Below are 13,140 nucleotides of genomic sequence, written 5' to 3' on the forward strand. Positions count from 1 at the left end.
CCTTCAGAGACCGATGCTTTGCAATGCCCAGTCTTAGCCTCTCACCAAGGGAAGCCAAGAAGGGGAATTGCTGAGCACAACTTGAAGAAGCCTCCAGGAGCTTGTTCTGGCCCAGTGGTTCCTGGTCCTCTTCCCGTGTAAGAAAAGTGCCAGGGGTATGTCAGGCATCTTGCCCTCCACCTTGGGCTGCTCTGCTCCCCAGAGGCCAGCCCTTGATTGGTGCCATTGCTCGTTCTTCAGGAGGGCTCAGAATGGATTTCCTGAAGCTATAGGTCGGTTTCTCAGGTACTATGGCCACCAGAGGACCACAGATTAGGCTCCTAATTTTGCCCTGTGCACACAACCATTTAGTTTGAAACATTGTCTATTGCTGGTTGGCTTCAACTGATCACCAAATAAAATAACTTTTAAAAAATAATTTAAAATGTGTATTTTCCATAAACTTTTTATTCAAATACATATAATACAAGAAGAAAGTGCACAAATCTCAAGTATACAACTTAATAAATTTTCACAAAGTGAATCAGCAAGCATTTTTGAGTTGTTTATTACACCTATACAAAATCTTTGAGGGGGATTATATATAATATGCAATTATTCTTGAACAGGACATTAGTGAAAAGGGCTCCCCCAAAAGGGCTGTGAAATACTCGGACTATTAGCAAAAACATCCAAATTTTACTTATACAAATAAAACTTTCTTGGACTACATATCCCTTTGGACAGCTTTCCTTGCAAAAGACTAGCAAGCTTTTAGCGTGAATTGAGGGGAGCATGTTAGTTGGTATTACAAATTGACATCTGATTGGGAAACCACAATCACTCATTTGGTATAGTCAGGTGTCCATGGAGGACTCTGCCCTGGCTTCCAAGTATCAGTCATCCTATAGTGACACTACATTCTTTTCCAGGTCACACTGTTCCTACGTACTAGGGAGAGAAAGGGAGAATGAGATGTGTAATCGGAGAACAAAGACATTCCAAGTTTTTAATCTTTTTGATACACTGTACAATAATTTATTTCCAAACAGCATACTTGCTATAGAATTGGGTGGGTGCAGTTGACAATATTTAGGAGAGGAAGCCTAAAACAGTCAGAAGCCAAAATCCATCATTGTATGCCAATGCCATCCTAATCCTTCCCTGGAAAAGAAAGAATTTCCATATCCATGCCCTGTCTGCCAGCCACAAGTTAAACATGAAAGCAGTCTTTTCATCTGTCTGATATCATTGGAGCCTCCATGAGAATACTCTGCCCATTTATGGTGTTATATTTTGAAGGATCATATTCCAGAAAGGAGCAAGACAACAATTTACAACATAGGGAACTACAATAGTATTGCATTTTCTTTTATTCATGAGACGATACTAGAATCCAGTATTATTTAGTTTGAGGAAGGTATATCAAGGGCTGACAAATCTCAAATGTTTATAGAAGGAACAACTTGTGCAATTGGGTTAAAAGTTCTTTAGACCAAGGAAAAAGAAGTAGGTTTATGTTTTAGCAAGAGCGATAGAGAAAAATTCCTGAGAGCCAGAGGTGTTAGGTCAGAAAAATCAGAAATGGTAAATGCTTTGGACATGCCATTCAGTCTATTATTTCTTTGCTCTCAGTAGGTATGACTTTGACAGTTATTAGTTATGTTGGCAGAGCTTGTTCATGGGTCAGATCTATACAGACAGAACATAATGAATGCCAACTCAGTGAATGCCAGGTCACATAAACAGCTGCCCTTATCCAATAAGCACCTGAGATGTGCGAAGCACCAGAGATTACAAAACAAACGTGATATACAACCCCTTCCTTCAAAAACTTTGTCACTAACTTTAAATAAAACTCAATACCAAAGTGTCTCTTTACCTTCTACTTTGCTCTTTTAATCATTACCTTTGCAAGGAGTAATAACAGCTAATATTTATTGAGCACTTAATGTTCCTGCCATTTTATTACATTAATTCATTTAATGCTTATAAGAATATTATGAAACAGAAATGATTATTCTTGGATTGTCAGTGAGGAAACAGGCACTGGAGGCGAAGCAATTTGACTGTGAAATATTGTCTGTGGATCCTGGGACCTGAGAAAGACCTGTGAGGAACCTGTTCAAGCCTCACAATTTACACAGAGGAAACTTTGACCCAGTGGAGATAATTAGCTTCTTTCTCAGGATCACAACCTTTTCTCAGAGAAGGTCACATAAAATCTTACCCTAAGGTGAGCTATATAATAAGGTCAGGAAGAAACAAGCTTCTGAGTCTTGATTTTGTTTCATCATCTAAGAACTTGGGAAGACATCCTGAAATCCCCTGTAACAGCATGCTGCCAGGACAGAGCCACAGCTGGTGGCTTGGCCTGGGGGAAACTTCCAGGACAAGCTGTGGCCACAGGGATCCATTCCTCTCTCCTCCCAAAGGCCCACCAGGGAGGAGACAGACTGTACCTGGTCAGCATTTTGGGTCTACCACTCACTAGCTCTGTGATCTCAAGCAACTTACAGAACCTCTCTAAATTTCAGATTCTCATTTCTAGAACAGAGATTTTTATGAGAGTTTTTGTGAGGGCTAGAGAGGAAATATATAACCTGTGGTAAAGATTAATCAGAGGAAAACTAATGGCCCTGGCCAGTTTCGGAGATCTCTTTCAATTTCAATTGATCTTATTGCTTCTCAAAAGTTAGCAATGGTGCTGAGAACTCCTTCTGAGTACTCCTCCATAGCTTCACCAGACACCTAATTGGCAAAGAAGGTTTGAACACCTGATGTAGTTCTTAAATGGGGACCTAGAATTAAGAACTACTATATCTATAGGATTAGAAATGTTTTCACATACATAGACCTATTTGGTATATTCTGGGCATAGTGACACTATAATTGCCATATTTAACAATTTATAAAGCACAAGCCAAGCATATTCCTTGCTTGTTTAATAATGTCTTGATATCAACCTTTTAATGGTAATTATCAGCCCTGAAAATGTAAGTGAAATAGCTTTTAAAATGGTAGTTCTCAAGCTTTAGTGTGCTCAGAATGGTCAAGGAACCTTGTGAAATATGCAGATTTCTGGGTTCAGATCTGGGGCAGGGCCAGGAAATCTGCATTTTACCAACAGCCCCAACCATACTCTGAAGCTCATGGTCCTCAGAACTTACTTTGAAAAAGTTGTCCCAAGGGCTTATTGACCACCTACTCTTTCTTGATGCTGTCCAGGAAAAAACCCGACAAACAAATGTCCTTCATTCAGCAATAGCAGCAGAGCAGTAATAGTTGCTCCTGAATTATGGTGGGTGTCTCAATCTATACGCTTTAAAGGTACAGTGTCATTTGGTCCATCTATATCATGTTCTATACAAACACCAAGATTCGCAGGTAGGCTGGAGGTGGGGAAAAGAACTGGACTGACTCCCCTCACCAACTCTGATCAATAGACTGTGATTGACTTAGTTCTCTAACCAACAAGTAATTTGTTCTTTGGCATAAGTGAAGGGAAAAAGAGGAGAAGAGAAGTGGGTAAAAGATGGTTTGCACCCTTCTAAAAGGTGAGGGTGGGGGGAGATAAGCTGTTCCGAGATAACTGGAGCTGAGTTCTCCCATCACATATCTGAAGATTCATATCAGGGTGTAAACAAGGTGTGTCAGGTGGCTTAATTGGAAACTCCTGGACTGTGCATTTTACATTCTTAAAAGTGGGCCAGTGGCCACTTTATTGTCTGGACTTCAGCAAAATGAGATCATAGCCATCATCCAAAAATATTTGTGATAAAAAACAAAACAAAACTACATGGTATTTTAAAATAAAATAAAGTCCTGTTTTTAATCATGGCATATATTATAGTAGTTTCTGAGTTTAAATATTAAAGAACACATTTGTTAATGATTAAAACAATAGTGATTGATTTTGGAGGCTCTGTGAACATTTAATCTGTCCTTACTTCAGGCAGCATGCTAAAGGAGCACACTGCCTGATGCTGCAGGAGGTACATTAGGTAACTAGTTAATGGAGTTTTAATTTTGTGTTGTTAGTTTTAGTAATTAATTGTGATTTTGACTATGTTGAAAGCTGGAGGCATATTTTCAGTCATCTTTTCAGGGTGTTGTTACTGCCCTGCCATGTTTTCATCAGAGGTTCTTAGAGGAGATGGACTCAGAAATGATTTAAAATGAAAGAAGGTGGGTGTTTGCTAAAGTTACAATAATATAATCAAACCATTTTTAAATTGAAAGGCAGCATGGAGATAAACTGGCCCAATCTTTCCATTCTGCAGAAGAGAAAACTAAGACTCATAGAAATGAAAGGACTTGTTCAAAGCCATGTAGCTGGTTTGTGTTGTTTCATTTGTTATTGGGCAAAAGGACCTCACCAGGCCTGGAAAAGATGGCAACATGTTGTGGCCTTGCTCTAACAGTTTCTCTGATCTCACATGCTTCCCACTCTTTGTGATCTGTGTTCCACACAGGAAGTAGTTCCTGTTGTTTAAATATTGACAGTGTGTAAATGTAAAGGTTTTATAGATGAGCTACAATATCTGTTTAAGTAAAGACTTAAATGCTTTGCTGAGACAGTGAAATGTAATGTCTGTCCCAGGGAAAGAAATCCAGGACAGGAAATGCTTAGTTCTCTAGCACGGTCCTGGCTACCTGGAGCCCAGGCTGGAAGCCTCGACCCTGCCCTGAAGCATTAGTTCCAGAGCCGAGGCTGTGATTTACTTCAGGGCTTTGGGCAAGTCCTTGTAACCTGGCTGTCCTTCCCCTTCCTTGTTTGTAAAACAGAGATGAGGCTGATAGCTCTCACAGGTCCATGAGAGGCAGTGTGAGACATGATTCCTGTTTGGGAAGGTTTAAAAGCCACCACATTCCACCTTCCTGCTAATATGATTACTAGCACTTTTTTTGTATGAAGGGGCCAATTCCTCATCCCCCTTCTTCCTTTAAAAACAGACCAAAGGGCATCTTTCCTTGTCTCCCTGTGGCCTAAAAGGTTGTTGCTCCTGTTGTTATCTCCTTGGAAGGTCAAAGGTGAAGGATTTTTAGGTACACCACAAATTTCAAAATCGACAACAACAACAAAAATTGCTGTGGCAGATCTTAGGAGGGCTTCTGAGCTATAAACAGACTTTTCTAACTGAAAAATATGTGTCCCTAGCCTGTCTGCAAGCCACCTCTGTCTTCAAAAAGGTTAGGCCTGGGGGGAGGAAGGGAGCCCGCTTGTTTACTAGGGTTGTCTTTCTGAGGGACATCACCAAGGCTTTCCACAAAACGCACTTTAAAAAACGTTTTGGAAGGAAAGCCATCTTTTAACAGCCCAAGAGGTATCCCTTTCAGGTACATAGCTCTGCACACAGCCTGTTTCTCAACGTTTGGAAATCCTTTAACAGTTTATGGAAGGCCACCCTTTAAACCAATCCAACAGCTCCTTTCTCCATAACCTGATTTTAGAGGTGTTTCATTATCTCTAATTACTCCGGGTAAATGGTGATTACTCAGTGTTTTAATCATCAGTTTGGGCAGCAGTTACTCTAAACTCAGGGAAGCCCAGACTCCCATGGGTATTTTTGGAAGGTACGGCGACTAGTCGGTGCATGCTTTCTAGTACCTCTGCACGTGGTCCCCAGGTGAGCCCCGGACGCTTCCCAGAGCTGGAGGCAGCCGCGTCCCAGCCCCGCTGCAGCTGCGAGCTCCGGGCTTCCGGGACCCAGGCCTGCGAGGCGAGGCCTGGCGGCGGGATGGGAGGATGTGGGCGGGGCTCCCATCGCAGAAAGGGAGGCGAGCAAGGGAGGAGGGAAGAAGGGAGGGGCTGCCGGGGAAGAGGAGGAGGAAGGAAAGAAAGAAAGAGAGGGAGGGAAAGAGGAGGAAGGAGAAGATGCAAGAGGGCAGAGCGGGAGGGAGGGAGGGAAGGAGCGCTGAGCCGGGCCCGGAAGCTAGGTGAGTTTGGCGACGGAGCAGAGGGACTGGAGCCTGACACGCCGCTGCTGCTCGGGCTGAGTATCGCCTCTCTCCCTGATGGGATTCCCGTCTGAGCCGTCTCGAGCCTGCACGCCCCAGCCCCCGGCCCTTGCCCAGGTTCACTGCAGCCGCTCGGAGGTCCCCAGGAACTGCTGCTGGCGAGCCCGCTACTGCAGGGACTTATGGTGAGCAAAGCTACCTGGCGAGGGGCGCCAGGCAGAGGGGCCGGGAGCATCCTTGGGGGCAGAAACTGGGGGCTCATACTGTCGCTGAGGCAAAAGGTGGCCTAATTTTTTTTTTCCAACGGTGGTGCTGGAGGTGGGGATGCTGGCGCTGAAAGACACTTGGATATCTGCTACTGCCTCTGCCCAGGCCTTTTTGGTCCGGTGGTCCCTGCGCGATTTCCACCTTTGGGAGCTGCGGGGCAGGAGAGGCGGGAAAGACTGTGGGTGTTGAGTTGCACGCGTGGCCCGCAGGTTGGCGGTTGCGATCCCGGGACGAAAGGGCAGGGAGAGGAAGGAGAGAACCGCCTCTGGGGTCGGGAGGAGTGAGGGGGCTGAGGAACAGCGAGGTGGGGAAGAACACCTAGCCGGGGCTAGCTCTGCGGTGGGGAGCGCAGTCCTGTAGCCCTCCGGAGAGCGCGCGCCGCTCCAGAGGCTGCGTCGAGGGGAGTGTCACCGACCTGGCCCCTAGCTGGCGGGGCGCCCCTGAGAGCTAGCGATCTGCAGCTGCAGAACGCGCCGTCTCCACGAGCTATTTTCGTCTACTTGCGGAACCCAAGGAGCGCGCTCGCCTCTTATCATTTCATGGTTGTAGGGTCTGTAGGGACTATGGCCAGGGTGGCAGGGGCTCCTAGGACTCCTAGGACTTTCTGCAGCGTCGCGTCCTATGGGAGTCGCTGGGGGGACGCACAGCGGACGCCCGGCTCTTTCTGGCCCTCCCAGCCCCGAACCGACGGGAAAGGATCTCGGGATTCCTGGGTCCCTGCAGACTCTTTCAGCAGGAGTTGGACCCGGAGCCTCTGACACTTCCTGGGCACGGCTTTGGGTGGTGGTTTGCAAGCATCGCAGTGTATAAGATGAAGGCTGTGTGAGACGTTAAAACCCCAAAAGACACATAGTTGGTAAACTGAGGCTACCTTTAAACAAATTTCGGCGTTGGGAGAAGAGTCGGGCTGGCACATGAAGGACAACCTCCCAGAGTTGCATTCCTGACACCCCCCCCCCCCGCAAGAAAGAGTTATGGAGTTGAAAGTTTCTTTGTCTTTTATCTTTTTAATTAAAAAATTATAAGAAAAACATGATTAGAGACGAATCCTACTGAATCCGAAATTGAAACACACCCCTCTTCTTCCCCTATCCGCTGCTTTAGCGCAGCCAGCGCTCCCGCCACCGCCCTGGGAGATTCACAGGGGTCACGGATTGTCCCGGGATCCCGAGAGCCCGCCCCCGCGACTGTCGCTTCGCCCTGTGGGCCCCAGCGCGTCCCCGTCTGCTTTTCCCACCTCTGTAGCTCCCTTCTCGTGGACTTTTTAGGGCTGCTGGCGTCTCCAAAAAACCTTCGCTCTCCCCAGTCCTTTCGCAGTCCGCCCCAGCCGTGGCGCGGGACCTGGAAAGGCGAAAGCCGCTCAAGAAGACGCGCGGCCCTCGCTGGGCGCGGATGGCCGCGCATGGGCGCCGGCAGCCTCCGCACCCAGACCCGCGGAGTCACGGCGCCGGGCAGCAGCGGCCGGGAGGGTGGGCTGAGCTGCTCGATCCTTTCACTCCTCTTTCTCCTACGGCTTCCCGCAAGTGCTCCCAAGAAGAAAACCAAGTTCATGTGTGGAGGGTGGGGCGGACAAACCGAGCCCTCGAGCTCCAAAGCGACCCGAGGCAGGAACTGGGAACATCCTCAGGAAAAGGGAGGCCGGGTGGACTGGGCTTTGGGGGCAGGAGTCGTAGGGCTCGGGCCCCCGAAGTGGCCCGGCGCCGGCCCTGGCTGAACGCAGAGATGCGCCCGGTCAGGTTTTCGAACAGGCCCTTGCGCTGAGCAACCCACGCGGGCGGCATCTTCGATTAGAGTCAGGACATCCCAGTAATTGCTTGAGCTGTGGGTTGGTACAATTCTTGTAGGAATATTTGCTGCGACTTTGCAGCTGGTGCAAAGGAGGAAGGGGGTGGGGGAAGGAAGTGGCGGGGGGAGGAGTGTGGTGGTTTTAAAAATCGGCCGAGCTGGGGCGGGGAGAGAGGGAGAGAGACGCAGACGCAGAGGTCGAGCGCGGGCCGAAAGCTGTTCACAGTTTCCTCGACTCCGGGGACGTGGGGGGGATTTCCTTTCTGCGCCGGGTCAGCAGTTGTAAAACCTCGGCGACATTAAGACCTGAAAAATGTGATGCGCCCTTTCTGCCTCGACGCCTCTTTCTGAATCTGCCGGGAGCCGGGAGCGCCGGCGTCCGCCCCTCTACCTTGCAAGGTCCCGCCGACCGGCTCTTTGGGGATGTTTCGCTGGGGAAGGGGCACCCAGCGGCCCCGCGGTGCGCGGATTCTCCGTAATGGAAGCGGAGAAATTGCTGTCGCCGCCGCTCCCTCTCACTTTCCCACACCGATCACCCCCTGGCACCCCCTTGCCCGGCCCAGTGCACGACAGGGTCAGCAGCTTTTGCCTGAGAGCGAAATGGGCCACCCTGCCCATCTGAGCACTCGCAGGCGTTCGCCAGGGCTGACTGGCTGTCGCCGGGAGCGATATTGGTCATGCGAAGACCCCGGGGAGGAAGTGGCGGGGTGCGTGTGTGCGTCTGCAGGGTCCCTCAGAGCTTTCCTTTTAAGTGCCTCTCGGTGGTGAGGCTTTGGGCAGCAAAGTCTCCCCTCCGCCCCTGGCCCCACTTGAGCCGGATTCCAGGAGCAAAGCCCGGCCCCCGCGGTGCGCCCAGACCCTCCAGTGTCAGCCAGTCTGGCGCGCGGTCCGACCCGACGCGCCGCGCGCTGCAGGTAGCAGCGAGACGCGGCTTCTCCGCGGGCGATGAGCGCGCCGGCGGCCAGGCACCGGCCGGGGCTCCGCCGAGCGCCGCCGGGCGCTCCTCCCGGCCCGCGGAGGCTCGGGCGGCCGGCGCGGAGGTTGGCCCAGCCTGGAGGGGCGGGCCGAGCGGGGGGGCGCGGAGGAGGGGAGGGCCGCGGGCCCTTTCGCCGCCCGCCGCGGGGAGGGGCCTCTGCGTTCACGTGACTCGGAGGGGCTGGAAGAAAAACAGAGTCCGTCTGCGCTGGAGTCTCATTATATTCAAATATTCATTTTAGGAGCCATTCCGTAGTGCCATCCCGAGCAACGCACTGCTGCAGCTTCTCTGAGCCTTTCTAGCAAGTTTGTTCAAGATTGGCTGTCAAGAATCATGGACTGTTATTATATGCCTTGTTTTCTGTCAGTGAGTAGACACCTCTTCCTTCTCCCTCACCCGGGAATTCACTCTGCCCTCCCCACCCTGCTCGCCGTCTGTCCCTCCCGTCGGACCTCCCTCCCAGCGTCCGCACTCCGCTCTCTGGCTGCGCTGTCGCTCCTTCTTGGCCCGGCAGCCGGGGCGCTCGAGGCGTGCCGGCTCCTTTTAAAGCGCTGCTTGCTCCCACTCGCCCTCTCATATCGGGTGCGTTGCAAGAAAGGGGAGCGCGAGGGGGCTAAAGACGTGAAAGATCGGCAGCCCGGGGTTGTACCTTGAGGGCTAACCACTCCCTTCTGCCCCACTTGCTTGGGGAGCGCCCAGTGCCTCCGTGGCATGTTCCCAGCCCCTTGTCAAAACTCACAGAGGTCGCTCCGGAATCGCCCCCCACCCCTTCCCCGGGAGGGAGTGAGCGGCAGGATCAGATCACTTTTGCCGAGCATTTCAAACTCATCGCCATTATAAACTAAACCGCCAAGCCACCTGGTCATCCCCCAGACCACCTTCTCGGTCTCTGGAGCCTGCCGCCCTCTGTCTTCGCCCTACCCTGCTTCTCGCTTTCCCTCCCTCCAGCTCCAAACCAGCTGGAAGTTGTGGAAGTTGGGCTCGGAGGGCGGAGGAAGCGGGTGGGGAGGGGGTGGAGGAAGAGGGGGAGAGGCTGAAGGTCTGAAGTGGAGGCGAGGGCATTTTAATTCTCCCTCCCCCACCCTTTCTTACCTTCTCAATGTTAACTGTTTATCCTTGAAGAAGCCACGCTGAGATCATGGCTCAGATAGCAGTTGGGACAAAAAAAGATTAACAGGATGGAGGCTATCTGATTTGGGGTTATTTGACTGTAAACAAGTTAGACCAAGTAATTACAGGGCAATTTTTACTTTCAGGCCCTGCATGGCTGCAGCTGGTGGGGGGGGGGAGTTAGGGAGAAGACACAAACGTGATCTTTCTGACCTGTTTTACATCTTGACCCTCCACTTGTAGCCCTATATATGCATATGCAGAGACATCTCTATTTCTATTTATTGGTGTTTATTTATTCTTTAACCTTCTACCCCCTCCCCCTCCCCAGAGACACCATGATTCCTGGTAACCGAATGCTGATGGTCGTTTTATTATGCCAAGTCCTGCTAGGAGGCGCGAGCCATGCTAGTTTGATACCTGAGACGGGGAAGAAAAAAGTCGCCGAGATTCAGGGCCACGCGGGAGGACGCCGCTCAGAGCAGAGCCATGAGCTCCTGCGGGACTTCGAGGCGACGCTTCTGCAGATGTTCGGGCTGCGCCGCCGCCCGCAGCCTAGCAAGAGCGCTGTCATTCCGGATTACATGCGGGATCTTTACCGGCTCCAGTCTGGGGAGGAGGAGGAGGAAGAGCAGATCCATGGCACTGGTCTGGAGTATCCCGAGCGCCCGGCCAGCCGGGCCAACACCGTGAGGAGCTTCCACCACGAAGGTCAGTCCCTGCCCCCAGTGTGGGTGGGGGAGGTCTTCTGGGGCTGCCTGGAGGAGCAGTGGGAGCCCAGGGGAAGAAGAGTTCCGGTTACATCAAAGCCCCAATCCAGGAGGCTGGGGAACAGAGCTGCTTACCTCCAAGAATTTCCAGAGCTGCCACTGAACTTATTTTTTGGAGACAGAGGGGGAGGGGTTCGGGAGAAGGGGAATGACACCATTCAGACTGTGGGCTAGCCCCAGCGGTGTGTTTTTGCTATATCAAAGCCTTTTCTGCGGGGTTTGCTGCCCTTTTTTTCAAAAGCACCTACTGAATTTAATATTACAGCTGTGTGTTTGTCGGGTTTATTCAATAGGGGCCTTGTAATCCGATCTGAATGTTTCCTAGCGGATGTTTCTTTTCCAAAGTAAATCTGAGTTATTAATCCACCAGCATCATTACTGTGTTGGAATTTATTTTCCCCTCTGTAACATGATCAACAAGGCATGCTCTGTGTTTCCAAGATCGCTGGGGAAATGTTTAGTAACATGCTCGATAGTGGAAGTGGGAGAGGGTAGTTGTGTGCATGTTTCCTCCTGCCTGTGCTCTGTTGGCCCCTCTTTTTCTTTACAACCACTTGTAAAGAAAACTGTGTACACAGAGCCAAGCAGGGGTTTTAAAAGGGGAGTCTGATGGTGGTGGCGTAAAGGAGTTGACACATGGAAATTATTAGACATAGAAAGGAGGTTGGGAGATACTTTTTGTCTTTGGTGCTTGACAAATGCTAGCTACGTTTTGCTGGCTTAGCTGCCCCACTTATCTGCTCCTTCAAATTAAAGGGCATATCTATTCCCCCCAATAAGTTTCCACTACACATGAGCAGAATTCACTATTCATTGTCTGACTCTGAGCTGTCTCTTGACTATTCTATCTCTGAAAAAAGTTCATGTGCTTTTTCTTTTCCCCTCTCTTCCCAACTGTGCCTAGAACATCTGGAGAACATCCCAGGGACCAGCGAAAACTCTGCTTTTCGTTTCCTCTTTAACCTCAGCAGCATCCCAGAGAACGAGGTGATCTCCTCTGCAGAGCTCCGGCTCTTCCGGGAACAGGTGGACCAGGGCCCAGATTGGGAGCGGGGCTTCCACCGCATAAACATTTATGAGGTTATGAAACCCCCGGCAGAAGCGGTGCCTGGGCACCTCATCACACGACTACTGGACACGAGACTGGTCCACCACAATGTGACACGGTGGGAAACTTTCGATGTGAGCCCTGCGGTCCTTCGCTGGACCCGGGAGAAGCAGCCGAACTATGGGCTGGCCATTGAGGTGACTCACCTCCATCAGACACGGACCCATCAGGGCCAGCATGTCAGGATTAGCCGATCGTTACCTCAAGGGAGTGGGAATTGGGCCCAGCTCCGGCCCCTCCTGGTCACCTTTGGCCATGATGGCCGGGGCCATGCCTTGACCCGACGCCAGAGGGCCAAGCGTAGCCCTAAGCATCACCCACAGCGGGCCCGGAAGAAGAATAAGAACTGCCGGCGCCACTCGCTCTATGTGGACTTCAGCGACGTGGGCTGGAATGACTGGATTGTGGCCCCACCAGGCTACCAGGCCTTTTACTGCCACGGGGACTGTCCCTTTCCTCTGGCTGACCACCTCAACTCAACCAACCATGCCATTGTGCAGACCCTGGTTAACTCTGTCAATTCCAGTATCCCCAAAGCCTGTTGTGTGCCCACTGAGCTGAGTGCCATCTCCATGCTGTATCTGGATGAGTATGACAAGGTGGTACTGAAAAATTATCAGGAGATGGTAGTAGAGGGTTGTGGGTGCCGCTGAGATTGGGCAGTCCTTGAGGATACACAGACAGATACACGCACACACAAACACACACACGTTCCCATCCACTCACCCACACACTACACAGACTGCTTCCTTATAGCTGGACTTCTATCTTTAAAGAAAAAAAAAAAAAGGAAAAAAACCTAAACATTCACCTTGACCTTATTTATGACTTTACGTGCAAATGTTTTGACCATATTGATCATATATTTTGACAAAATATATTTATAACTACATATTAAGAGAAAAAAATAAAATGAGTCATTATTTTAAAGGTAAACTCTGGCCTTTTTCTCTTTAATCCTTTCTCTTTTCCTTCAGGTCTATCTTGAATGAGGTTTCTTTTCTGTTGAGGTGGGATGGAGGCTGGTTGAAGTCAGAGGGTGGTAACTGGAGGTGGTTAAGTTGTAGGGACAGGAAGTAAACTGATGGAGAGAGATGGTAATTGCCAGCATAGGTTGTTTTCCATTTCTATTTAATGTTAACAAGGACGCAGCATCCTCTCCCATCTGGATGACACATGCCTTG

At 50.2% G+C, this 13,140-nt stretch overlaps 1 protein-coding gene across 2 annotated transcripts; it reads left to right on the top strand.

The window, feature by feature from the left end:
- The first annotated feature begins 5,853 nt into the window (after positions 1-5,853).
- Positions 5,854-12,892, top strand: BMP4 (bone morphogenetic protein 4). 2 transcript variants are annotated; one of them, XM_012758018.3, is made up of 4 exons: positions 5,854-6,125; positions 9,210-9,334; positions 10,410-10,789; positions 11,753-12,892. In XM_012758018.3, exons 3-4 carry the CDS (start codon positions 10,417-10,419, stop codon positions 12,607-12,609), a joined length of 1,230 nt encoding a protein of 409 aa, XP_012613472.1. In that variant the 5' UTR covers positions 5,854-6,125; positions 9,210-9,334; positions 10,410-10,416; the 3' UTR covers positions 12,610-12,892. The 2 variants fall into 2 exon arrangements, with proteins under 2 accessions (XP_012613472.1, XP_075860136.1); XM_076004021.1 differs by lacking the exon at positions 5,854-6,125 and adding an exon at positions 8,164-8,391.
- The last annotated feature ends 248 nt before the right edge of the window (positions 12,893-13,140 follow it).

This window comes from Microcebus murinus, chromosome 6, assembly GCF_040939455.1.
Source record: "Microcebus murinus isolate Inina chromosome 6, M.murinus_Inina_mat1.0, whole genome shotgun sequence".
In the NCBI taxonomy this organism is placed as follows: Eukaryota; Metazoa; Chordata; class Mammalia; order Primates; family Cheirogaleidae; genus Microcebus; species Microcebus murinus.

Excerpts from the sequence above, each read along its gene's own strand:
- BMP4 (XM_012758018.3), top strand. The coding sequence starts at position 10,417 with ATGATTCCTGGTAACCGAATGCTGATGGTCGTTTTATTATGCCAAGTC. Across the intron at positions 10,790-11,752 it reads GAGGAGCTTCCACCACGAAG|AACATCTGGAGAACATCCCA; the intron begins GTCAGTCCCTGC and ends AACTGTGCCTAG.